The 27,814-nt window shown below is 38.0% G+C and overlaps 2 protein-coding genes across 4 annotated transcripts in view; both read left to right on the plus strand.

The window, feature by feature from the left end:
* Positions 1-8,870, plus strand: part of itga3a (integrin, alpha 3a) — a 42,372-nt gene extending 33,502 nt beyond the window's left edge. The window contains exons 21-26 of one of the 2 annotated variants that reach the window (XM_027171890.2): positions 1,083-1,193; positions 1,419-1,532; positions 2,214-2,315; positions 2,430-2,555; positions 2,858-3,010; positions 5,917-8,870. In XM_027171890.2, coding sequence (XP_027027691.2) covers positions 1,083-1,193; positions 1,419-1,532; positions 2,214-2,315; positions 2,430-2,555; positions 2,858-2,968 — 564 coding nt within the window. In that variant the 3' untranslated portion in view covers positions 2,969-3,010; positions 5,917-8,870. The remainder of the gene's footprint in view (positions 1-1,082; positions 1,194-1,418; positions 1,533-2,213; positions 2,316-2,429; positions 2,556-2,857; positions 3,011-5,916) is intronic. The other variant, XM_047800857.1, reaches the window with a different exon arrangement.
* Positions 7,682-27,233, plus strand: ca10b (carbonic anhydrase Xb). 2 transcript variants are annotated; one of them, XM_027171921.2, is made up of 9 exons: positions 7,682-7,803; positions 12,965-13,039; positions 15,034-15,173; positions 20,583-20,768; positions 21,344-21,439; positions 24,842-24,914; positions 25,213-25,367; positions 26,840-27,008; positions 27,094-27,233. In XM_027171921.2, the coding sequence occupies exons 2-9, from the start codon at positions 12,982-12,984 to the stop codon at positions 27,114-27,116; spliced, it is 900 nt and encodes a 299-aa protein (XP_027027722.1). In that variant the 5' UTR covers positions 7,682-7,803; positions 12,965-12,981; the 3' UTR covers positions 27,117-27,233. The 2 variants fall into 2 exon arrangements, with proteins under 2 accessions (XP_027027722.1, XP_027027721.1); XM_027171920.2 differs by lacking the exon at positions 7,682-7,803 and adding an exon at positions 11,233-11,528.
* Positions 27,234-27,814: the final 581 nt, after the last annotated feature.

A 27,814-nucleotide genomic window follows, 5' to 3' on the forward strand; every position in this document is an offset into this window, starting at 1 on the left:
TTACTAAATTGTCAGGTCAGAATTGGTAGCACATTCCAATGCCATGGGCTACCACAGATATGTTTTACATCAGCTCACCTCCAACAGTAGGCATTTAAGAAGTTGGACTCCGCAGTGAGAGGCAAGAAACAGCAGTTCATCAGTAATCGGTTCACTAATTTGATGATGAATTTAGTTTGTGGAATTTGTATTTCTACCCAGTTGCCATTATAAGGCAATAAAAAAAATATCGCTTGCTAACTCCAGTAGGTAGAGATAGGTTTAGCTAGGTAGAGTTAGCAAGCTAGCGTACTATTGGTGGCGAATGTAGTTTCATGGAAAATTTTTCAACCTTAAATTTTTTGCCAATAGGTGACGGACGATTCATCCTTCACATCAAGTCTCATTAAAAGCTAGCCCGGTCACAGTAGTGTTAAAGTCAGTCATGTTGCTCTTCCACATAGTAATTACTAGAGATTACTGTCAGTCAGTCTGTTTTTTGTTTTTTTTGGTAGCATTTTCCTTTCTCACAGCCTTGAATCTCCGTTACTGTGAAATTAATCCATGCAGTGAAAGTGGACAGAACACAGACCCACATTAATAACAACAGACAGATAGATGAGATTCTTTGAGCGTTTTTAATTTTCTGTAGATGCCTCTAGGATTTGACTGCCTGTTGTACTGTGTATGATTAACGAGTATCGGTCATATTCTGACCTGTCTGCATTGTCTTTTAAATTACTATGCATTCTGTGTTGTTATTTATTTATTTATTTATTTATTTATTTATTTTTGGTTACAGAACTTGTGCAGAAATCTCTGCTACATGCTTGTTATAATTTGCTACATTCCTGACTGCTAGGCAGACCTCGCATCTCAGGGCCAGAATGACTTTTCGCCACAACATAATGTTAGGAATTGAATCTCTGAACTGGAAGATCAGGACGTGTCATGTAGGCTTTTCCAATATCTGTGTCATTTAATATGAATGAACACATTTTATTCTCCGTTCAGCGATTTCACCTTTTCCACTCAAACTTCTTTTAATTCTTTCTTTTATATAACTGACTAAAACCTCGTCCTTTGTTGTGATTGTGTATTAGGTGCTGAAGCGAACGAGCAGTCGGAGGAAGAGAGATGAACATAATGTGGCTCACTTAGAAGCTCTGTCCTCTCTGAACCTGAAGGGTGCACGCAGGAAAACTGACCATCTGGTCAGAACACACACACACACATACACACACACACAGAGCTAACACCTGTATTGGCCAGTTACTAGGCAACATTATGAGGACCTCCGTCATTTTCTGTATTAACATAACAGCAGCTATGACAAATTTGGAGAGAATAATGGTGTAGAGAGGCTGTGTTAGAGTGATGTAAATGTGAATGATGATGTGAGACTGATACTGATGTGAGTTTTTTTTCTCTTGCTGCAGAATTGTACATCAGGCACAGCAAAATGCACAACCTTCAGGTGCTACTTAGACAACATGATGACAACGGCGACGGTGACGGTGCGGTCCCGACTGTGGAACAGCACCATGTTGGAGGTCTCACAAACACACCTGCTTACACCACCTACATTATACGATACTGTGCTCTATTATGTAACGAAACGCTGGTGACGTGACTTGTAACCTACTTATTCTGTCTAAAGTACTCTCGGCTGTGTTCTAATACACTGCTTCACTTCATAACACTTAGTGCTAGAGTATGTTACTATTGTAGACTGCATGTTAGGATTCTTAACTCTGTAGTACAATAGAATGCTCCTAACACTATTTTAATATACTAGACTATATTATAGGGGGCTTGGTGGCTAGCATAGGTCTATAGGTCTCTATCCTTTGTGCATGGTCTCTCCCTGCTTTGTCTTTTTTGTCAAGGTTTTTTTTGTCAAGGTATTTGTCAAGTCCCCTGACTTATGTTCTGGTTCCCTTGAGATTCCAGTTTCTCTTTAACCCTGTGTAGGACAAAAGCTACAGAAAATGGATGGATAAAAAAAAAATATATATATATCTTAACACTTTAATAGAGGAAAAACTTACCTTTTCCCCCCACACTCAGTCAGTGTAGCGGATTGAACTCCAATCCTCTGAGCCACAATTATAGTATTATATTTTGTAATTTATTTATGTATATAAATATTGACACCCACATTGCTAATAATCATCGACTGATGATTAATTAAGCTGTGTTTTGTGTACGTGTGTGTGTGTGTGTGTGAGCAGGATTACAACAAAGTAAACGTTTTAATTAGCGGCGAAGCAACACTTAAACTGAAGACAGACAAAACAATGAACCATCTGGATAATAAAGCCAATAATGTCATGGTGCGTGCTTTTAAATCTCTGTATTTCCATTTGAAATGAACTTGCATGTGTAACACTGTAACACCGATAATAAGCAGTGGCCTAAATGAAACCCTCCCCACTTTACGTGTCCAGTTCATCGTGAAGGTGACGTCTCCCAACCAGGATGAGGTCGAGTACAAAGTTCCCCAGTGGATCATTATCGTCTCTGTGTTGGCTGGAGTGCTTCTGCTCGCCCTCATCGTCGTGCTCCTTTGGAAGGTATGTGCTCTAATGTGGAAAATGTTCACAATAATCCTCAGCAGTGGCACTTGATTACCGGTTGCTGTTTATTGAAGAGATGTTGAATATTTACTGGAGGCTCCAGAATGAATTGCTTTATTAGAAGGTAATGGACAGCAATTGCAGAACCATATTGTTGTCAAGGAATTTTGCAGAATGTGATGGATGACGGTATTAAAGAGGAACGTTCAGTTTTTATCTGTCTCATTTTTGATCATGTTTGAGTTGACATTTGACAACATCATCTGGTGACATTTATTCAACCCCCTTTCTTTCCTCAGTGCGGGTTTTTCCGGAGAGCGAACACTAGAGAGATTTATGAGGCCAAGTCACAGAAGGCTGAGATGAGGACACAGCCATCTGAGAAAGACAGACTAACAGAGGATGAATGATGAACATGCAGACTAGATTACTGTATTACTGGGTAAAAAAAAGTAAAAAAAAATCTCCTTCTGCAAAATACAGCATACTTCTCTAATCTGCTGCTTTCTTTTCCCGTTCTTACACACTTCCTTATTCTGGATGCAGTGGCATACTACTATACTTGAAACCTTTAGTAGTATGTGCAAAATAATGTGCCGTGTCTTTCTTCATTACCATAACAACTGAGCCACCGCTTGTTGCTTTTGAGACAAACCACCAAATTATCGAACTATTGAGCGCAATAGTTACTAGCCTTTGGGTACGACCACAGAGACTGAATCAGCGCCATTGTTTATTACACACACGCCTATTCCCTCCTCTTGTCTGCACAGTGTGGCTGTTATGCTTTGTCCAAACGTTGCATAGGACAAGTTACCTGTATCCAATTTCGGTTTGCACAGCTGGTTGGTCGATTTTCTAGACGATCCATTCAATGTCTAGTTTAGTCGTCTGCGGATCGTTATTAGACTATTATGCTAGTTTTTCAGAAGTCTACAAAGCACCAGCTTTAAACCCAAGCACTTACCTGTAAACAATCAGGAATTGCAAACACATGGTGCATCCCAAATTCCATACTTGCAGTATTCTGTTGTAACTCCATTTTGTTGTATAAATAGTGGGAGTGTATTTTCACTGAAAGATGAAATGCACATGTTGAACTAAAAGATTAAAGAAGTGTGAATTGTTAGACAAAATTATGCACTCAACCAACCCGAATTTGCTAACACTGTGGAAGGGGTCGGGGCTACTACACGATACGATGCGCCACACGATTTATTTTTGCATTACACGCATTTAACATCATTTTCAAAAGACTGGGAAAACGGCTTCAACAGTAGCTCCATACGGTAGTACTACATAGTGCACAGTGTGAGTGCTTACTCATTTGGGACGCACCACAGGGACTAAAGAAGGAGATGATTTTTTTTAAACGTCAAACACAAAACAATAATACAATCTATCATAAAAACAACATATAGTTTAGAAATGAAAGACTATGATGATATATCAATGATACTGAAATATAGCATCATTTATAGCCTCTTCACTTTCTTTGTAGTTTTCTCTCACTCTCTCTTTCTCTCTTGGTCACTTTTCAAGCTGCTTCTAAATCACTCACTGCTTCTGTTTGCTGCCTAAACAGTGAATCAGTTTTCCTTAATCATATTACTTCTTCCAGTAGCCTTTCCAACATTTTTTCACTGCACTCAATGAAGTGATCCATGTGGAAATGAATGTATAACAAGCAAAAAAGCTGAACACTTTCTGCCACCTATACTGTAGCTTCACCGTGGCATTAATTCTTGACGCTTCTCCTCCCCATTCTACTCCGTAGAAGTAGATACAATAGTAAATCCTCCACAGAGCATTAAACCTGCTGATGATGTGCCAACTGTCTTTAATGAGCCATGAATAATGTGAGGAAAGTGTATTTGATTCAGTTTTCATCCTATTTGCACAGATCACTATTTGCCCACAATGAAAAATTAATCCTGTTGTTAAAAAAATCATTTTCACGAGGAGTTGGAGAAAAAAGAAATTAAGAAGTGCAATGTATAGGTTCAGATTTCAAATGGACTTACATGGTCCGTAAACTGAACAGTTAACATTTATTAAATTATTAAAACCAGCATGATAGTGGTAGAAATACCGAGATCGTTCTTGCTGTACGTTCTTCCTAACTGACGTGTAAATGTGTTTCCGCTTTACAAGTTTGGTCACGTCAGATTTTTTTTCTTTTTTCTCTGCTTTATCACTGTGACCTTATCAGAAAAAGAGCCTTTAGCATTAAATATATAAAGAAGTATGAATATATGGGACTTCTGAAAGAACGTATGTGCATGTGGGGACCTTTCATGGGGCATCTCTAGAGGCAGGACAATTTGTCAGAGCACTGGCAGTAGGCAGCGAATGAATTACGAGCTTCGATCACCTGAGCTGTGTACAGTATATAAACAGTGCAAGAAACATATCTTCCACTTGCCCATTTTTCCTGCTTCCAACATATCAACTTTGAGAACTGATTGTTAAATTGCTGCCTAATACACTATATCAGACCCTTTAATTGACAGGTGCCATGGTAACGAGATATTCAGCATGTAGTGGTTTTACCAACTTATATATACAAAACAAACATTAAATTAAATGAAAGAAATTAAATGCCAAATGTAAACATACCATGATGAGTGCTGATAATTTTAATACGTGAGGTGGATTAAATCTACTTTCTGGCCTGAACAAGTGTGTAGTTTCCACTCCTGAGGTTGCCAGAAGCCCCCATGACAAGCACTTCAATACGTTCAAACCTGGGAATAGAAAATACAGACCGAGAAAGGAAATAGCATTTTTTCAAGCTGATAGACAATTTAAAAAAAAAAAAAAGGACTAATATGATATTGTATGACTGAGTAGATCAGTATTAGATTTTCAGCTTCCCATTGGTCATTTTAATATCAACGGCTATGTGTAGTTTTTTGTAGCTTTATTTAAATAATGATTTATATTATTATACTATAGTATTATAGTATAGAGTCATGAACTAATGATTATTTGGTGTCACAGGATGGGAAAATGAGTCCCAGTGTTTCCTTGCTCAGGACAGTCATCAGCACATCGTTTACTTTCAGATTCGCATGGAGGTGAAGCCGACTTTATTGCACTGCTCACTTGTCCTTGCCCGTGGCCATATCTTCAACTCCCAGTGAACAATAAAAAACATCTAAACTGGCATCTTCTCCTCAACAAACACGTCATCATCGAGGGCATCACATTGATTGTTCAGCTCTATAAGCAAAGCTGGTTTTAAATCAGACTAAATCACATAGCATCCTTTTGATTTCTTATGACAGCTGGATTAGACCTAGCACACTTAACACTCTTTCTTTTTTTGTGTGTGTGTATGCGTGTGTGTGTGTAGTGCGGGTTTTTCAGGCGGGCGCTTTATTTCCGGACCATGCCCAAATACCATGGAGTGAAGATGTGTAGGGAGCAGCGCTTCCTAATTGAGGATATGAGCAAAAAAAAGCACTGGATTACAAACTGGAGTACCACACGGCAATGACTCCACACGCACGCACACACACACACACACACACACACACACACACACACACACACACACACACACACACACACACACGCACGCACTATGTATATTTTGAGGTGGCATCTTCACACAGTATTACTTGATCCATTGTGCAAACTACATGACTAGATACATGCTTCATTTGATCTGTTTGGTTGATTGGTTTAGTGTCATGAACAGCTTATAGAGTATGACACAACATTAGCTGGAGGAGGGTAATGTGTGTACCAAATCACTTCATTCCTCAGTGTAACAAAATGTATTTTGGTATCACAACACACTGAAGATTTGAAGGCATGATTGGTCAGACAACAACAATAGTAATAATAATAATAATAATAATAATAATGAGGATGGCTATATGGTTTCTGTTCAATTTGTACATTTTAAAATATATTTTACATTATGCATAAATCAGGCATGCAGTTTGCACAATGCTGAAGCACTGACTATAAGCTTCAGTGCATCTAACGTTATGAATAAATGGCTGGTGACTCAGGAGGCTGTGCATTCACACCCCAGCTGATGCGAGTTCTGTCTTACTGTATGAGTGTTGACGTGTGTGTGGGTGTGTGAGAAAAAAATAAATAACATCCTTGCAGTCCCTGATGGCCATTATGAGCTCTGTGTTCGCTTATAGGGCCCTATTCAGAGCTGAGTACAGTTATACGTGTTCATAGACAGCTCGTGCACCTGCCGAAGTTTTCTGGCCTCTAAACACGTGTATACACTTCTGAGGTTACCAGAAATGCCCAAAAAAAGCATTTTTTTTTTAAACCACAAAAAAAAAAAAAAAAAGGATTAGATTATATTATTGTAAGAATGAGAAGACAGAATGCAGGAAGTCCTGTATTTCTGTATTTGATTATCTGCTAATTGTAAATTTTAAATTGGGTTTAATTTAACAGTATGGCCATGTTTTTTTTTAAGGGTGAAAAGAGGGAATAAAAAAAATTAAAAGTGTATTTTATAAATTAGCACTTGATTTTATAAATTAGCACTTGAACACGAGTTTGTGTGAATTTTATTCTATATTTTATAAAATAAATGAATAAACAAAATAGTGATTTTATGCATAGAGCTCATTCATAATGTAATCGATAAAAATATGGTCCTTAAAATACACAATGTCTGAGATGTCTTCCATGAAAAAGAAGAGTTCACGCACCTTAAAAAAAGGCTAAAACATTATTCATTATTTCATAGAAATTATATAGTATCATATTTATTTTTAACCTAGGGCTCCAATGGCATTTCATCGTTGTTGTTCTTTGTGTGTGTATTTTGTGACTTTTTTCTAACAGCCAAATGAACTCCGTAAATTTAGAACTGCTCATAACCCAGACACGCGTTATGTCAGTGTTAAAAAAAATTCTCCCCTGTGTGTTTGCCTCAGCACTGAATACGGCCCTATATGTTGCAAACATGCATTGACATCTCCTTATCTTTGAGTGTACAGTATAATGTTGGATGATGTTTTGTTTTTATTTTGTCTTCACTAAATCTTTTTCTTTGAGAATTAGTGGTAATGGTGTGCTTGTTGATGTCCTGTCACGAATCGCAATAAGAGAATGAATGTTATATTGTTCTCACGCTATCCCACTCCAACGATAACGACGTGGATAAAACGCTTACTGCAGTTAATGTGGTGCATCTCAGTCGGCCCTCTGGTGCCCTAGGTGGTGTATCAGTATATCATGTACACAAGTTGATGCACTGGTAAGGACCCTGGCTTACTGATAACCAAATTTCTTGTGACATTTTAATTTTTTTTTCCCTATAGAGTCATGGTGTTTCACACAGGATCGTACTGTAGGTTAGCTAGTGAATTATTTTTTAATCACTTAAAAGTCGTCATTTTTTTTTCTTTCCGTTAATTGTGAGTTTTTTAGGGAGCGAGTTCACGTTCCAGTGCATAGGTAGGATTTTACAATTGAGACATCTGCGGCTTCCTGATCAATGCCCTGACTATGGAGCGGAATGAGATTACAAACCCCTAAAAAAGTACTCGCTTGCTAGCATGCTAGAACGCTAGCACAAATAATAATCCGAGGTGTAATGGGCTTGGGTTGGTGTCAGACAGGCAAACTAATGTGTTATCATGCTAACTAATTGGCCTGCTAATAGAAAAGTACCCAGTAGCTGCACTGTTGAGTGTCTGGCATTCAAAACAGCTGCTGTGTGAAGTGAATATTATTATGTGAGCTAGCCAAGTTCCTAAGTGGCTTGCTTGCTAAAGTGCTACGGCGTTAATTAGCAGGTGGACAAGGGCGAATAAAAGCAAATATTGGAACGGAGCCCAGATTTGTCTGTGATGTGCCATATTCCAGGTATATTTCATGTCTGAAAAACTGTTTTTTGGAGGATAATTGCCTTAACTTTACTTTGTCGTGTCTGAAATGTCTTTGCCTGTTTTTGTATAGTCTAACAGCAATCGTACAGAATGTGTGCTATATTCACTGCCAAAAAAAACAACAACGATGTTGTAACTATGACCTTTTTTCTGTAAAAATGGACTTTACTGTATGATCTATGTTGGTAAATAGCCTGAAATCAACAAATCACTCTTCTATTTGACCTAAAGTAGGAAGAAAAATCTGCATTTTGTATTATGAGTTATTTTTATATTTAAGATCTTTTGTAAATAACATAAAGTTGAAAGATTTGTTTGACTTCTTGTTTTTGCATTTGTGAAGTTTGGATGTTTGCTTTCATTTGAATAACTTTCTACTTTCACCTTTTTGTGTGTTTGAATATTTTACATTAAAAAGGTTAATTAATTATTATTATTATTATTGTTATTTTGTTTGTCTGTGTGTAAAATGTATCTGAATAAATAAAAAAAAATCTTTTTTTATAAAAGAAAATATATAAATGATATATATGATATAGTATTAATACTGCTAGTGTCCAGATACAGAGGTTTGTTATGATTGTGTGTGTGTGTGTGTGTGTGTGTGTGTGTGTGTGTGTGTGTGTGTGTGTGTATATACACATTGCGAGTTAACAGAGCAAGCTAGTCATAGCAAACCTCTGGATCTGAATACTAGCAGTATTAAGCACATTAGTACTCAAGGCACTCCATGTTGAGCTCTCTGATGTCAGAATCACAGAAACATTAAACCTAAGAGCAAGGCAAACTAACTTAGTTAGCATGTTAATTCACTTATTTGCCAAAAGGCTAAAGAGCAAAGTATCAGGTATGCTGAATGTCTAGCATACTAAGCAGCTGTGAAGTGCATATTATATTAAATATATATTATATATATATAAGTAGAGTAAAAATGATATTGAAACAACGCCCAAAATTTTATCCTTGACGCCCTGAAACTAAAAAAAATCTTTTCGTGTCATAGCTGACATTTTTTGTTTTTTATATGAAAAATTGTAATCCTTGTAGTTAATTTCTCTGAGGGAAAAATATTTCTATTTTGGATTGTAATGAACACAAAGCCAGTGATTGTAATCTTTCTATACATGACAAAGGTTCATGTTAGCTTTCTTATGGTGCCACATTTAGCCACAATCACAGAGGCATAACATGTTTTACTTGTCAGTTTCCAGGTAGTTTTAATAATTTCTAAAACAATATTTAAAACTATAATGTGTTTTTTTTGTCTTTTCATTCAAGCTCATTATAGTGTAGCATCATGTTGCTTAGGTAAAATGACCAAAGTCTTTTAAAGTTGATTTTTAAATCCTTTTTTTTTTTTTTTTTTTTTTAAATTACATTTTTTTTTGCAAGCTTTCTGCATCTGATAAATGATGAACATTGCCAGCAGTACTAGACCTGATGCAATGCTTGACTGTTCCACTGCAACTTTTTGAGGGAACAAGGGCATGAGGGTCTGTGTAATACGATATGATATACTGTTAATGGAATAACTAATACAAATCTGACAGTATTGTTTATAATTTAGTATGTTTCAGAATAGCCAAGAGACCTGATTAAAAAACAAATGTCCTCACAATAGACATGATTGAAGTGCATGCTGGGAACTTCCTAAAAATCCACTCTGACTTTTCCTCATACACCAGATGGGCAAACAGATGGGCAAAAAGTAGGCTACTGTATGAAAATAAGACTTACTCTCCTGGGTCACATGGTGACACAGCTGGTAGTGTTGCTACCTCCCAGCATTAAGGTCCCATCCTAAGCTTATTGTCCTGCCTTGTACCCAGCTCTTTTACAGGCTCTGGCTCTGTTGTGACCTTGATTGAAATAAATGAAGGTTAATAATGATGCCATACACTCATTCTTAAAATAAGCTCCCTGTAATTAAATATATCCTGCTCCTGATTGATACAGTAGAAAATCCTAAACCCTATAATCAGGAGATCACAAAATTGCTGTGTAGTGCCATTACTTTCTCTCCCCTGCCAATCACAACACTAGACAATCGTGGGAGTCTGTGAGTTCATGTATTTAGAAGATGGTGGGAGTTTCCTCTGACTGTGTTACACCCCAATGGGATGGATTGATGGATGGTGGATGGATGGATGGATGGATGGATGGATGCATGCATGTGTCTTAAAAGAAGCAAGCTTTTGACTACCTAGTTGGTACCTTTGTAGCTGTCATAAAATAAGGGAGAGCTGAATAATGGCTAGGCAGGATGGGCAGATGATCAAGTTGAGGAGAAAAAAATAACCTTGTTATTGTTATTGTTGAATAAAGTTATATCTTATCTTATGTTATCTTATCTTTATGGATGACACTGATATGAAGAAAACGTCCTGATATTTCAATTTGCTGTTTTTATAGAGCATGTCTTGATATATTAAGAGTAGAAAAAGTGTGTAAAATATAAGTAACATCTCTTTTCTACCACCCTTTTCGGAAATAAAAACAAATCTTCTATATGCTTGCTATGTAATTATATATATATATATATATATATATAATATATATGCGCTATATTTTTGTCAGAAATTATTATATTATATTATATTATATTATATTATATTATATTATATTAGCTACTAACAGAAAATGATTGACAACCAGTTTTAACCTGTGATTGGATAATGGAAAACGTGACCCAACCAGCAGAAAGTCAGTAAAAGTCCCGCCCACGGCTTTCTCAAGCCTGCAGCATTCCAATACTTCAAGCAGAAGCCGGACAGACTAGTGCGCATGCGCTGTAGAGTTCGCGTAATAGGACCAGCTACGCCCCCTGGCGTCGACCAGCTTGCCGGCGTCTCAGTTTCTCAGCGGCAGCTTTTAAACCACAGCAGCACCTTATTGATCATAAAGCGGCTTCCGGAGTTCCCGACTCTGAGCTTTTCTCTTTTTTGTTGCTTTTTTCCCCCCCTAACGTCAAACCATTCTGCACTACTTCACATCCGGACTCGAACAGCGCTGTGAATATGGACTAAACCAAGAATGCAGCACGCTTGGGAATTCATTATTATTTTACACGTTAATGTCATCGTTTGTGAAGGTAGGGACGCGCTACATCATGTTCAATCTAATCCGTTTGCAGATAGTTGCACAGTTTATTTTCATGCACTTTTACCTTATGCTTCTTGGTCATGGGCTCTGATGACTCAGTGTGTTCTGTACAAGATGAATATGAATATTCATGAGTAATTACATTTTATTCTTTAATGTGTGAGGTGCCTAGCAATGTAGAAGTGTTGAATAAGAAAAATCTGCAGCCCTTCTATTAACTCATCAAACTTAAATCACTTAAGTGTTCACTGATTGGGTTCATGAGAGATTTCTGTCCACATATTGTTTGTTTAGAAATCATGTCATTATATTTTCCCATTTATTTTATAGCAATACAACCTCTTCTTCTTCTTTATTATTATTTTTTACTACTACTACTATTATTATTATTATTATTATTATTATTATTATTATTATTATTATTATAGGTGTTGGCGGCAGCAGCAGTTCTTCCAGCTAGATAGTCTTACAATGTCGGCTGTTCAGCACCTGCTTATTTGAACCCTGTACATTAAGCAGAACTGACCCTGTCAAAACGTTATCTGACTTCTGCAGCTAAGTGCACAATGATTTAGTCCCTAGGCAGAAGCAGAACCTGATTACAGACTAGTTAGAGACATTACAGAACTGTTACAGACCGGTATGTGATCAGTACAGATGAAAGTCACGATAAACACCACAGAAGTCAAGCAGAGAAAGGCTGAGTCTAAAGACTAGAGATTACACACTAGTGCTACGGATAGAGATAAGCATAAGAGAGCTATACAGGCCACTAGCAGCTGTGTTTTTTTTTTTAAACCAAGGGAAGCATATTTGTGTGTTACTGAAGTGTATCGTTGTGTTTTCTGTTTTTTTTAATCAAGGAACTTAGTCATGTTTATTACATTTTCAGTGACTGATAGTTGCTTATACGGCTCAGCCCCTTTAACAGATCTCTCAAACAGCTTAAGGAGAAGCCATGCACCTGGCCAGGATAAGCGATGGCTAATAAATGTTGGATTTATTTAGTATGTTTAACTTAACCTTGAAGCACCCACTGACTCCCGGTGATGCAGTGGGTCTGGGAGAGACACAGGGTCCAGTGTGATCCAGAAGATGGATCCAATGGATGAAGATGATCCAATGGATTCTCTTTTGAGTCTGGTTCCTCAAAAGCTTTCTTCCCTTGTAGACTTCAAACAATTTACGGACAGACGAAGTTCATCACAGACGAATACTACAGATGAGTACAACAGGCGAACCTACTGTAACAGACACGTGGTATACACAAACATAACAGCTCATCTGTTGTGTTCATCTGTAGCACCAGTCTGGAACAGTCTGACTCTTATATTCTGCTCTTTAATCACTTAAAAAAAATTTCTAGCCATTTTTGGACAGTGATTAAGCTTTGAATTTGCACCACTCTTTCTTTTTCTTTTTCAGCACAGCTTACATCCTCAATGCCTCATGATGGATGGTGGGCTTACAAAGATGTCATAGAAGGAAGCTTTATCCCAGGTAAAAACACAAGCCTAGTACCAGACGTCTCCCAAACAACTGTCTCTTAACATTGGTAGAAGAAAGAGGTTTCATACGGCACATGTTTATTTGGGTCAGTGCTCGTATGGATTTGCAATGTTGTCAGTTACATAAATCCTGTGAATAAGTGAATGCTGATGAATAAATCAGTTTTGTACGCTTTTAATTCAGAAACAGATTTTGAAATGAATGTAGTAAATGTAATCTGTCTGTAATAGGACCCAGATTCAGTGTTCAGCTGTGTTCTTGTCCTCTGTGTGTTACTATCTGTCTCACACCTCATGCTTCACCTAAGAGAACATGATGCTTTTGTTAAAGCTTCTGATTCAATGCGCAATCTGGAGCAGATGGCAGATGCAGCGACGTATGACAAACACACCCGATTATTTCATTTACACTCTATTTATACAGGTCAAGCTCACTGACATAGAAATTTGTTTAATAAATCAAGGATATGCACAACACCAAGCCATACAAAGCCCACGCAGCATAAATATCCAGACCAAAACATAAGAAGTTAGGAAATCTAAATTACAGCACAGTTACTGCACCAAACACCACTATAACATTTTATCATAATGTCCTTTATGAGAAAATGCTCCAGGGCCAGCAATATGGGTCTAATAAAAGCCGGTCCCTTGGTCTGCACCTTAATATCCTCTTATCTCAAATTTAGTTTAGATTTAGTCAACAAAACATATTAGGTACATTCAGATTCTATAGATGCATTGCTGCTAGGAATGTAGATAGGAGTTAAAGAGACCAGTTCAACTTTTTCATTAGCAAGTACATCGGACTTCGGGATCATGGGAAAGGTGATCTGGGCAAGTGTATGGGGTGATTGGGGTGGGGCTAAAGGAAAACAGATGACGTAATGATTGGGATGGGGCTAAAGGAGAACAAATGGCCGTAATGATTAAGGGTGGGGCTAAAGCAGAACAGATTACAATAATGATTAGGGTTGGGGCTAACACAGAACAGATAACAGTAATGATTAGGGGTGGGGCTAAAACAGAACAGATGACAGTAGCGATTAGGGTTGAGGCTAAAAGAGAACAGATGACAGTAATGATTAGGGGTGGGGCTAACGCAGAACAGATAACAGTAATGATTATGGGTGGGGCTAAAGCAGAACAGATAACAGTAATGATTAGGGGTGGGGATAAAGCAGAACAGAGGACAGTAATGATTAGGGGTGGGGCAAAATCTGAATGGATGACAGTAATGATTAGGGGTGGGGCAAAATCAGAACAGATGACAGTAATGATTTAGGAGTGGGGCTAAAGTAGCACAAGTGACAAGTGATTGGAGTGGGGCTGAGAACAGATGACAATAATTAAATTATTTGGCAAGAATAAGGATTGGGGCAGGGCTAAAGCAGTAGCTGGAGGAAATAGTAGATGTTAATGATTTGTAAAATTTGTAAAAGATTGTTAACGACACTGCTGTTAGCCTGAATTTTATGTTGTGAAATCAGTCAGAGCAAACAATGCTGGAATGTAACTTGCTGTTTTTATGTAGGTCACTGAACACAAACACACAATTATGTGCTTAAATGTCTGTAAGAGACACTGAGTGTGTGATGCACATTATAATTACTAAGTAAGTACTAATTTTGGCTCACATAAGACGTGAATAAATGAAAGACTGAATAACAGCCGTTCAAAGCAAAGATGTACAGTTTCTCTGGGTGCTATTTTTTAGTTTTTACCTTTATTTGAGCTTGATATGTGGAAAGAGGCAAGAAGTGACATTTTGTCAAGCAGTCAGAAATTCAGCAAAAGGAAATGTAAAGCACTTAATAAGAAATAAAACATCTACCTCATTACCTCAAAGTTAAGATTTCAGCACAGTGGGACTGAAAAATTGATAAACAGCATCTAAAACAGCGACTATTAAAGACTAATTTATATATATATATAATGGTAATGTTTGCCACTGTGGACAAATGTCAAACACTGTGTGTATTACAGTTCCCTCTTTCTGGGGATTGGTGAACTCCGCGTGGAAACTTTGCTCCGTTGGGAAAAGACAGTCGCCGGTAAACATCGAGACCCGCCGTTTGACCTTTGACCCCTTCCTTACACCACTACGCATCACAGGAGGAAGAAAGGTAATCTAATCCTGTGAAAGACTACAACTACTGAATATGGGTCTGTGTGATTGAGTTTAATGGCTGTGTCTCAATTAGATCCCTAGGTGACACAGATAAGGACTCTACTCTTTGGAATGCTGATGACTCCGTTTCCTGTGACATTCTAATTTCCTCATCAGTTACTGTAAATAAAAACCAAATAAATGAGTTAGCATAAACACATGGCAGGATCATAAGCTAGCTAGTGAAGAACATGTCTGATAGTTCGTCCACCGTTTTAAAAAGGGAAACAGAACGGGGGAACAGGGAACATAGTGAGCATCGGGCTCCTCGTATTTGACGTGAATCTTCTGTTCACGGGAAGTATTTTGCGATTGAAAGAGACAGCCCTTGAAATTTTCGACCTCTTGCTCAATGCTCTGATTACTAAACTAGGGCGGTGATTGAGACAAATATACACAAGGGAGCGCTAGAGAGCAGTTTATAAATGATTATATTAACAACAGATTTAACATTTCAGCAGAGAATAGCACCATGCCACGAGTCTTAGCACCATGCCATGATGCGTTCGTTATTTGTATAGACACATTTATGTATTCTGACTTTAAGCCAGGCTGATAGCATTGAGAATTTTGGAGAAATCTGAAGACATAGAGAGACAGATCGATGATATCCTCTGTGCAGCCGCATGCCCGAACACAAAATGCTTGTTGTTCCGTTTGAACTCTGTGCACTGAGGGAAAAAATGTCAAATTAATTACACATCAAAAGGAACTGTAATCACTCTTTAATGCTTTCATTTATATTCTCGGCTTTCACTTGCTAATTAGACTTACACCTACGCTTCAAATCAATTTTTTTTACAATCAGGGGCATAATAGAAATATAGAATCACTGAAAGCTAAAACAAATGTACAATGTATAAAAATGTATATTGTATGAAATCTGTTTCAACTGATTCATTTTTATGATCAGTGAAATGTGTTTTTTTTTTATGTACTTTATTATGACTAGCCGCATTCAGCACATAGTCAGGCATACATGTAAATATTCTTATTCCTGTCTCTCTGACTTGCCTACAAATAATAGCTCAGCAGATCAGATAAAGGAATCTCTGCTTCATGTATATCATCTTGTGTTTTACAGCAACCAGCCCGAAGGCTAATAATATCCTTAGCGAAAATATGTTCATTATGCTAATCTGCAATTAATGTTCTTCGAAGTAATTATCCCATTGTTCAGTGTGCGATCATTGTCACGTGGGATCATATAAATTTGTTTTCCTTTTTATGGCAAAGGCAGCCACAGAGCCCACATGGTCATACATATTCATAAGCCAAGTGCAAATAAGCAGACCTACACACACCAACACACACACGTTTTTTTTTCCATACTTCAGCACACACCCAGTAAAACAGTCCTTTGTTAATTCATGTTAGTTGTTAAAGATTTAGTGCATTCACATTTTTTTATTGTCAGCTAATTAACCTTCCGTTTGTTTTTCTCTTAGAGCCAAATCAGAATTTGTGTTTCTGTCAGAAAAGCAGTGGCCAAGGCGTGGATAAAAAAGAAAAGAAAAACAGACCCAAATACAGGGACAATAAAACAAACACGATTTATTAACAAAAAAACATGAAGCATTACATGACACATCAAAACAAACACAGATGTAAACTAAGCGACAGCTTACATAAACCAACACAGACAAAGAACTATTGAAGACTCCATGAACCCACAGGCAACGTGGAGGAAATAAATAGGCATAGTAATTAACAGTCAATTAGGAACAGGTGAGTACAGACGAGAAATCACATGACGCAACACGCTGCCAGACCGCCCCTTAATGTTCAGGAATAATGTTTTCCACCAAGTTTCAGGATGGAGGAGTTTGCATTGCATTTATGTAGCTGCATTTATTTTATCTTCGTCACAAGAGAAACAAAAGAAAGGCTGGTGAGTGGACAAATGTTTATAGCTGCTATATTATGGACAAACACAATTTGTTTTAACTCTTTTTCCCAAAGAACAAAAAATGTAATCTGCGTCTGTTTGGGTTATGTTTATATTCAGGATTGATTTCTTTGTTATGTCCCATTCCACAGTGTAGGTAAATGACTCAGATAAAAGTAGACACTCAGGAATTTAAGAATTTGTAGTTTGTTTTTTTTATATAAGTAAAACGTTTCAGCCTAGTCAACTAGCAGCAATATTTTAGTGGAAAAGTTCAAAAAATTTGTTTCAATTAAATAGTGATAAATTTATCAAACCTATTTCTGCTCTCAGAAAACTAGTGCTTCCGGAGGGAACAAAATCTAGACCCAAATGCAGGCATAGTAAAAGACAGGGGTTTAATTAAAAACAATACTGACTCACACAGGAAACACTAGGAAAAAACTAGGCAACAAAATACAAAACAAGATAGACAGAAAGCAAAAACCCATTAACAAGAGAAACACAAATACATCAAGAACTCACACAACACAACAGGTATAAAAAGGGGTTGTAATTAATGAAACATGGAGAACAGGTGTGCAGAGGTGGGAACAGACTGAGGGTCGAGCAGGGTAAACATAAACAAAGACCCATGGCACAGAATATTAAACAAACCCTGCTGAAACACCCCTGGTGTCCAAGCTATCCATGACATTTTAAGATACCACAAGTGCTTGTACATAAGATCATAAAATTTGAAGACTATTCAAATTCTGTGTAAATGTATCCCAACAGAGTATCCCAACTTCATATCAGAAAAATACTACAAAATAGCTAACACAATCCTGTGGTATAGGAGGAATAATAAAGGACAAACGCTTCCAATACCATGCTTCTTCCGAGACACATGCCAGATCCGTGTCTTTTTGGTAAAGTGTTATCTGCCCTCTTCCATTAATTTTTTTCCCTTTTGTGCCACTTGGATATGAGGTCTCTGTACTGTTTTAATGGCGCACAGATTTTATTCAACTAGCAATTTCATAAAGGAAAAAGGGCATACGGGTGATTTGTTTTCGTGCAAATTTGGGCCTGCATTTAAAATAGAACAGATTTTATCTCTTTTGTGTATTGAAGCTACCTCCTTACCTGTGAAACAGCAGGGAGAGCCTTGCTAACGGTGTGAGGAATATCACGGTACTGTGTGAAGAACAGTTATCTGCGTCAGTAAGCCAATCGAGTCCGGTTAGATTTGTGTGCATATGTGTGTGAAAGGAAAGAACGAGTATATTCATCTTCATCAGGAAAGTTATGACACCATTTTATCAGCATCGGTGTAGTTTATCCCAGCATGGCTAGTCAGTGTTGTTTCTCTCAGCTGTCAAGTGCAATCTCAATCACTGTCAGTTCAGCGCTGAATTAACTCACAACTCATTAGATCAGCACTGCAGTGGGTTCTGTTCCCCTCTGCAGCTTTATTCGATTTCATCCGGGTGACAGTGATTACCACCGAAAGACTATTATGCAAAGTGAATTTGCTGGATTTATTGCTTCCTCTTGTGTGTGGGTTTAGCCTAGAGGCCAACCAGGAAAAAAAGATAACAGAAACAACGAAAGAATATGTTGCATACGTCACTCCTTTCCAATCTATTTAAATCAAAAGTGATTCATCATGTGTGAAACATATGGGAAATAAAGGGTAACAAATTGATATTCTTTTGTGGCCAAGCCAGAACTGATAATTTGCTTGATTTGTGTTGTTAAATTCTGTTAATATACGAGATTCACAGAAATCATGTGTAATAAAGAACTCTCAGAATGCATTGAGAAGGTGTGAGGCCTGGTGGACAAATTCATCAGGAAATATTGCGCTTATTCTGCCTGCTCTAATCTTGCTGGTCGTTAAAGCAGTATGCTCTAAGGATCTTCCCAATCTTCTGGTTGAGCCACTCTTCATTTGCCCATTTAACTGGAAGCCTGAGGACAGAATGATATTTATGTTAAGACTGCAAAAAGCTTGCCAGACACAGGAGGTGAATTGAACACCCCAGTCAGAAACAATGTCCTCGGAGAGACTATACAATTGAAAACACCACTTTTAAATAATACCTTGGCTCTTTCCATGGTTGTGCTTCTGTCTGTTAGGGGAATTGAGATGACTGACTCTCATCTAGGCAGTTCGAATTTCTCCAAATTGACACACAGGTTATTTTCAGACTGTCTTTTTAGTACTGCTCATACCTGGGTAATATGCTGTGCTTCGGATTTCGAGTGGATCAAGATGTCATCGGTGCAAATGATCACACCGGAGGACAGGAAATTTGATAGTATGGCATTTATAACAGCCTGAAAAACAGGTGGCTTCTCAATAGAAGATGGGGCTAATGGCAGCAGATTTGTAATCTATACAGGGTCTGAGTTCCCTGTCCTTTTGTCCCACAAAAATTAAGTCTGCATTAGTAGCAGTTGTGGATAGATGGATGGATGGATGGAGGGAGCCTGTGGCTAGGGCTTTAGAAAGGTATAGTCTTGGTTTCTGGAAGGGATAGAGTATATGATTGATCACTAGGGGGAGTTGTGTTACCACAGAAAGCTAGATCCCGGGTTTGGGACCAACACTGAGACTTAACCCCTCAGTGACAGTTTTGGTTTAATTCCCAGGCCACGATGGACAAAGCACAGGATCCTGCCAATGGGCCATCAATGACTCTGGGAATTTTTTGTTGCCTGTGACTTGCAAGGTCTTTTTTCTAGGGTGGGATAGACTTCCTACGTACAGTAGGTGGATAGATTTGGTTGAGACAACAGCTGATGAGTTCACCTTGTATCAATGAGATTATAGGGTCAATTAATTGATCCAGTAAGATCCTTGTATAATGGAGTGGTTATGTGATCTTTAATTAGGAAGGAGAGGTGTTCACCTTGGAGAACATTATCAAGTTCTTGTTGTGAGCTAGCATTGAGACTGCCACTGGGCAGACGGTTGCCCAGAGGTTGACCTTGAGATACAACAGCTGATTTAATTTTGCATCCTCCTGCTAGACCCAACCTGTTAAACAAAGCCTTCTGTAACAAAGAGCTCTCAGGGACTGACAAATGATCCATCTGCAGGATGTTTAATAGGCACTGAAAGAGTAAAAAAATAAATAAATAAAATCCAGTTCAGAGTTGAGAGTGAGTAGAGGATTCAATACAAAACAAAATACAATGTGCAGTTCAAAAACCATGGATCAAAAAAAAAAGCTTCAAATAGACTGGGAAAAAAAGGCAAAAAAAAAAACGAAGGCTGAGATAAAAAGTGTTGTACATAAAAGTCTTTTGATACATCTGGAACATTTTTGCAATGTGAAAGAGAGGAATAAATTTGCCAAAACAAGAAGCTGAGTTGTGCTTAACCAAAAAAGGTGCTGTATTAAATAAAATATTCTTTAGTAAAGTATTTATTTTTTTTATCACTTGAATATATTGCTAATGTATCTTTATCTTTCTATTTCTCAGATCAGTGGTGTGCTGTATAACACCGGTCGTCACGTGATACTGCGCGTGGACGGCTCGAAGCGCGTGTGTGTGTCTGGTGGTCCGCTGAGTTACACCTACACACTACAGGAGATCAGACTGCATTTTGGCAATGATGACACGCACGGCTCAGAGCACCTGATCAATGGGAATGCCTTTCCTGGAGAGGTGAGACAGAACCCGCAACCAGACATGCGTCATGAAAAGCAAAGAATGAAAACCTTTTCCTGGATCAATCATTGTAAGTTATTTCGGTTCCCGCTCACACGGTGTCGCAATGTTTTGAAAAATAAAAGAACTCAGTTGTCTACATACCCAGCACACACAAAATCTGGAAAAGTAAGCAGAGAGTGAATACACTGAAAACAGGAGGAGACAGTAAGGCTTAAGGGAGCAGGGTTAAGGGGATTTGTTGTGAGTTTTATAAAATGATTACACCGCAGTTACACACATACAAGTAAGCAAGAGCCATCCATCAAGCCACAACATGGTGAAGGCAGTCACACTCAGCTTCTTAACACTGCATGTTTAGTAAGGCAACACGCAGACACATTACATCAGGATTAGATCAGCATTATTATTTTAGGCTTTAATTTAAGCAAGCATTATCTAACACGTGATGTTACTTAGTAATAATAATAATAATAAGATGATGATGATGATGATGAAAAAGAAGAAGTAGAATTTCCTATATGAATTACTTGTTCTGTGCATAGTTGGCTGTGTTCTGTGTGTTTCCGCAGGTGCAGCTAATCCACTATAACCAGGATTTATATTTAAACTACAGCGAAGCTGAGAAGAACCCGCATGGTGTTGCCATCATCTCTCTCTTCATGAAGGTCACAGTTCAGCATTTACACCATTATACAACACTATTATAACACTCATTTATATACTGTAATCTTTCAGTCACAACAAGTCCTGTCTCTAATTATCGTTTAGCAGTGTTTCTCTAATTATTGTTTAGCAACAGTCTCTAACATAAACACACTGAAGTGAAGTCATATTTATGATTTATTAGTAAATAAATTTAGGGTAACTGTTTTGCATTTCTGTTTTTTTTTTTCACAAACTTGATTCCTCACTTGTCATTTCATTCATTCATTCATTCATTCATTCATTCATTCATTTTCTACCGCTTACTACTCGGGTCACGGGGAGCCTGTGCCTATCTCAGGCGTCATCGGGCATCGAGGCAGGATACACCCTGGACGGAGTGCCAACCCATCACAGGGCACACACACACACTCTCCACTTGTCATTTAAATATGTAGATTTATTTATTATCTGTAGTGTTTAACGCACAATCCAGAGTGATTTACACAAGTGGCTTGTATTCTCAAAAACATAGCTCAGGTCATAAGGGAGTCAAAATTTTTAAATCCAACGAGAGAAGAGTTACAGTAGTACAGTAATAAAACCAAGACTACAAATTTGTTCATTTATTATTTATTGTTTAAAGAGCCGTTGGAGTTTAAATGTTTTAGAGCTTATTGTGATAGATAACAAAATGTAATATTGTTCTTGTTCTTGCCCCTGGTCCACATGTTTGATTTTGGTACAGCTTTTATGACAGATGCCCTTCTTGACGCAATCCTCCCATTTTACCTGGGGCTTGGGACCATCACTGATAGTTAGCGTCTAAATGGCTGGATTAGTTTTCTACTCGGTAATCGAACCCGGGCCAAGCAATGAGAGCACGGGATCCTTCTGCTGGACACCAGGAGCGATATATCTGATAAATTCAGAAACATTGCTTGTTTAAATATGAATTGTTTCTCACTTCTGAGAACAGTATTAACATATTTTAATGACGCATTCTGCACTAGTGTAGATCCAATTAAATCCTTTCTATAATGTATAAGTCCTAACTCCATAAACATTAATATTATGACTCTGCAGTCAAAGTTAGTTAAAGCCCCCTCTGTGTATTTTTGGCTCTAAATCTTCCAAGTTACTATTTCTCTTTCCAGCTTCCGGTCAGCCCTTAGATGAGGAAAAAAGGTCAAAATAATTTACAAGTAATGTTATTTCTTTTGCCATAAGGTTGCACTTAAATGCATCCGATGCCTCCTCGCGACCATGAGGCTCTCCGTTACCTTGGTGGGTCGATTATGTGGTTATGTGGGTCGACTCAAATAACACGTAACTACCACTCAAAAAGCACACACCGTCTCGTCGTCCAGGATGTTTTCCCGATTAAAATGGACAGGCAGGAGTAAAGGCGGTGCTGAGAAATCCACCACGTTTAAAAAAAACGTGCTAAGCTACTGTCAAGTTTGTTCAGATCGCTCAAGGGGTCTTTTAAGAATAATGGCTGTTGAGTAAATCATTCAAACACTACGACGCAGAACAAATAGCTCTCGGCTGTTTAAACATCCTGGGGAAGTTAAAGACCATGGAGGCAGGACTGTGTGTGTGCCCGAAATCAAACTGTATTCAGTTCAGTGTGTAGAATACAAGGCAGACATACTGCTATACAGCATTGTCACTGACTTATGATGTCATCATAACAGGAAAAAACATGACTGTTGTTTCTTCTTCAAACCTTAACTAAATAAATAATTTGCTCAGGTTTTGCTTAGGTCGGGAACAACATTTAATGCCTATAATATCGCGATCCCTATTCTAGGGATATTCGGATGCAGCTAGAGTCTTCCTGCATGTCTTCCTTTTATTTTGAGGGTCACGCTTGCTCATAGCTCGAAGGTAATATGGTGCAGTGGGTTGTTTATTGCTGCCTTCTGGTAGCTGTGGGCTGTTTTTCTCCTTTGCAGTCAGTGTTTTAAATTGCATTTGTGCAGCTACAGATGAACGACGAGTCGATAAGGGAGAATTTGGGAAGATTCTAAAACAAGTCATGCAAGCTGCATTGTGGATCAGCATGATGACACACCAAGGATGACCTGTCAGCATTAATCCTAATCATTAATATTCATAAAGCAAAACATTCCCTAATGTTCATTACCTTACTAATAGCCTTCTAAACAAAAGGGGAGGGAGGGTGGAACAATTTTGCATGTCAATACAAGAAGATGTCTTCTTGGAAATGAGACTCGTAATCTGTTGCTTTGTCAAAAACCTAAGCATAAATATTCATTATTGAATGTCACCAAACCAAGCGCTGAAGTGGCACCTGAGATCTTTTAACGCTGTCCTTATGGAAATGAGTTGTTCTTATTAAAGTCAGAGAAATGCCAAGTACAAGCTTGATCCAGGTGTTATTGGAGGATTTTGCATCGGAGGAATAAATAAATTTAGTTTCCACTTTGCATCAGTGGCTCCTTTCCAGACTCATTATTTTGGACTATGTGTATCATCCCAAATCACATACTAGCATACTAAATATGCACTACCAGCTGTTACATTTGTACTTCATATAGCAGAGTAGCTTTCCTCTCTGAAAGATTAGAAAAACAATTTCAGACTGTTTGGTTGTGCTGTGTGATAATTGGTCACCATGTGCCAATTAGGGCATTATTTAAATGCTTCTTTTGGTGATTCTCTCGCCTGCGCTGCCTGTCAATGTGCCGATCGCAGTAGCATATACAAATGTATCTCTCGTGTGATATAGATAGTTTAACGACTGCTCATGTAATTATAGACCGTCACAAACTCAGTATTGTAAGACGAATATTCATATGGGCTTCCTTTTGATTCCTCTAAGTGTTTCTTAATGCCATACACCCCCCCCCCCCGCACTGCCTCTAGCCTTCTCATTTGGGTTCATATACAACTTATTTGTGACCATTTCTATTGTTAAAAGCACTACACTTAATACCAAATTAAATTAACTGAGGTGGAACAAATAGGGAGACATTCTGACATTCATAGATGACTTATGGATTCACGTTAGGTAAAGATTTTTAGGTACCTGTCATTTATTAGCATCCCAGTAAATGCCTTATGTAGCTTTAGTGGTTTTTACCCGCACCTCTGGGGTTGGTGATTTAATTCCTGCTTCCACTGTGTGTGGAGTTTGCATATAATCCCAGTGGGGGTTAACACTGGATACTCCGGTTTCCTCCCTGAGTCCAAAAACAGGGGTTGTAGGCTGATAGGTATCTCTAAACTATTCATAGGGTTGAAAGACAATACAGGGTGTCCCCCACCTCGAGCCCCCTGGGACTGGGGCTTGGTGTGACCCTATGAAAGATAAAAGCTATGGAAAATTAATGGATGGATGATGCCTTTGCATTAAATCTTTCTGACTGTTTGTGTTTCTATTTTTTCCCCCCCAGATATCAGAGCCAACTAATCCATTTCTCCTCCGAATGCTGAGCAGAGAAATTATCACTAGAATAACTTACAAACGTAAGAATGTTTTCTTCATAAACCTTTTATGCGAATTGGGACGTTGGTCATGTGCAGCTGGTTAAAAATATTTGCATGACAAAGCAAGTTTCCTCTGTATTCATTCCGTCACTGTGATTTTACTGCATGCTGATATGAATGCTGTGCATCACCTGGTAATTTAACTGTTTTTTTTTTTTTTTCATAATCATCAAATTCCTTTCAGTATAGTGGAAACAAAAAAACAACGCCATCAGTAAGCGTTAACAGACACACAGTGAGAAATGAGTTTTTAAAAAGCTGCTGTAACTCCCTGCAGATGATGCGTATGAACTTACGGGATTGGATCTGGAGGAACTGTATCCTGAAACATGGCGCTTTATAACCTATGAAGGCTCGCTGACAGTGCCACCATGTCTTGAAACGGTCACGTGGATCCTGATGAATAAACCTGTCTACGTCTCACATATTGAGGTGAGCCATCAACATCTTATGCTGGCTATGTACACCTTACAAAACAACATGCGTGACAATGCAAGGGGTGTCCAGAATGTAATAACACATCACGTTGTTTCACGCTAACATCATTCCTTCCATTCACAGCAAAAACGGAGAAATATGAATTTGTGCAAAGATTGAAGAGGTTTAATATAACCGGTCAAGATGACACCTCACCTCCACATGATATTAACAGGTTTGGTGTTAAGGTTAACACATTAGGGCTTTACACACTTGAATGGAATAGACAACCGCGGGCCGCTACAATGTCTGGGTGAACAGAATCCTGGGTTATCTTATTTCACTGCTCATACTTCATCCAGGGTTAACAATTAATCCTGAGTATCCATAATCTGCTTCACACTGTACATTCTTTGAACCCTGAGGTAACCTTCTTATTTGCATATTTAAATTTTCTTTGACAACGATAGGATAAATACAGCATACGATCGCTTTATATAACAGCCTGTTTCTCTCAATGCTTAGGGGAGGTTCATCTGCGACGTATTTTTATCTTTTTCATAACTTTCTCATTTTTTGTCACGTACTTCCATCTCTCTAAGTGTTTTGCCACTTGTATTAAGTGTTGTTTACTCTCTGTTTCCACCTGAAAAGAACCACGCGCTTTTCACTTTCTGTTCCATTTGTGCCTTAGCTTCTAGCTGTAACGTTCCAAAAGCGGTTAACACTATAAATTCCTGCTACTAATCCTGCTTCAGGGCATGGTTTTATAACCCCGGGTAAAAATAAATAAAACAACAATAATCCAGGGTTTGCAGTGTAAAAAGTCTTGAAGCACAATTATTTTTCGGGGTATGTTTACGGTACAGGGTAGTGATGTTACGTTCTTTTTAAATGAATGATTTAGGTGACTGAATTGTTCACATAATCCATAGACTCATGTTTCTCATTCAGTGACTTATTTAGTCTTTTTTTTTATTTATTATGATGAGCAGATTAGTCACACATTGTAATAAGGTCAAATCAGTTTTTTGTAACAAGTAAATACGTTTGTTGACTTAACACATGACATTTTATGGTATATTTATGTAATATAACGAAATGGTCACCGAACAAATCATTTTATTAAACAAATTTCTTGAAAGAGTCAGAATTTCCACCAGTACAGGGTTAGTTTACAGGCGTAAGTTCAATTAAAATGTACTTTTCTTCCACTGTAGCCATTTTAAATATCTGTTCAGCTGCTACCTGTACTTTACTGCCTCCTTGTGGATTAGTTGTTTCTGAGTCCAGATGCTTGCCATCTTGTGCATTTACAATTTGTTTACTTGTGTAGAATATGTAATATATCACAGACTTGTAGCATGCTTTAAAAATTTTCCAGACATAGCCTGCATTTGAGTTAATAATAATATACTGCTTTTTAAATAGAACTTCTTACGTGTGTGTGTGTGTGTGTGTGTGTGTGTGTTTGTGCGTGTGAGTAGTTACAGTCTCTGCGTCTCCTCAGTCAAAATGCAGTGTCCCAGATCTTTCTCAGTTTAAGCGATAACTATCGGCCACAGCAGAGCCTCAACCAGCGCTGCATACATACCAACATCAACGTCAACACGCACACACACCAGTGTGCTAATACACTCAGGACACACTACAGGGGTATGTGTTTATTTGTTACACACCTTTTGCAATATTAATATCATTAACCATGATCTTTATTGTCGTTTTTGTGTTTTCTTTGCAGTGAATGAGTGGCTGCTGAAATAACCCCTGTAATAAATGGTGTTTGTATCTTCTGCAAAGAGACAAAAGAGAGATGACTAAAGACACATGCGTCTTATTTTACCTTGTATTATGATTAAATAAAGCCAGTTTGAGAGAGAATACTGTGTGTGTGTCTGAACCTTTCCATGATATTTTCCAACCCTCCAGTCTTGCACTGCTTAGTTGGACCCAGCATCTCTCGGGGTACAAGGAAGGCATGCATTAAGGCTCATGGTGCAAGAAACTTCCCCTGGACAGCTGACTCTTCTATTGATGACTAAGGACCACTTTCTTTAAGTACTCCTATTAGTACACTGTTCTTTTAAAATATCTTGTGTTGTCTTTTCCATGTTCTAACAAGGCTTTTCAGTTGATATTGGTCCCTGGCCTAGTAAACTACAGTCAGGATGTATTTATTTAATCAAGAGAATTTAAAGAACATTTTGTAAGGCGCTCCTGATACAGGTCAAACGCTATAAATGGTTGGCTGATAGGGTAACTGCATGAATGTGCAGAGGTTTCTAACAAAGTGGAAATTGTTTACAATGGTTCACAGCCTTGTATTTAAAGTGTCTACAGTAGGAGAGGGCAGCAGAGTGTACTTAACGTCGTCTGATGAGGGTTTTGTGCTCCAAAAACTAAATACAGTCTTCATATTGAATGGTAAACCTAAAGTAATTTGATACAGCTACTCCCAGATC

The sequence above is a fragment of the Tachysurus fulvidraco genome, chromosome 15, assembly GCF_022655615.1.
Source record: "Tachysurus fulvidraco isolate hzauxx_2018 chromosome 15, HZAU_PFXX_2.0, whole genome shotgun sequence".
NCBI classification, from domain to species: Eukaryota; Metazoa; Chordata; class Actinopteri; order Siluriformes; family Bagridae; genus Tachysurus; species Tachysurus fulvidraco.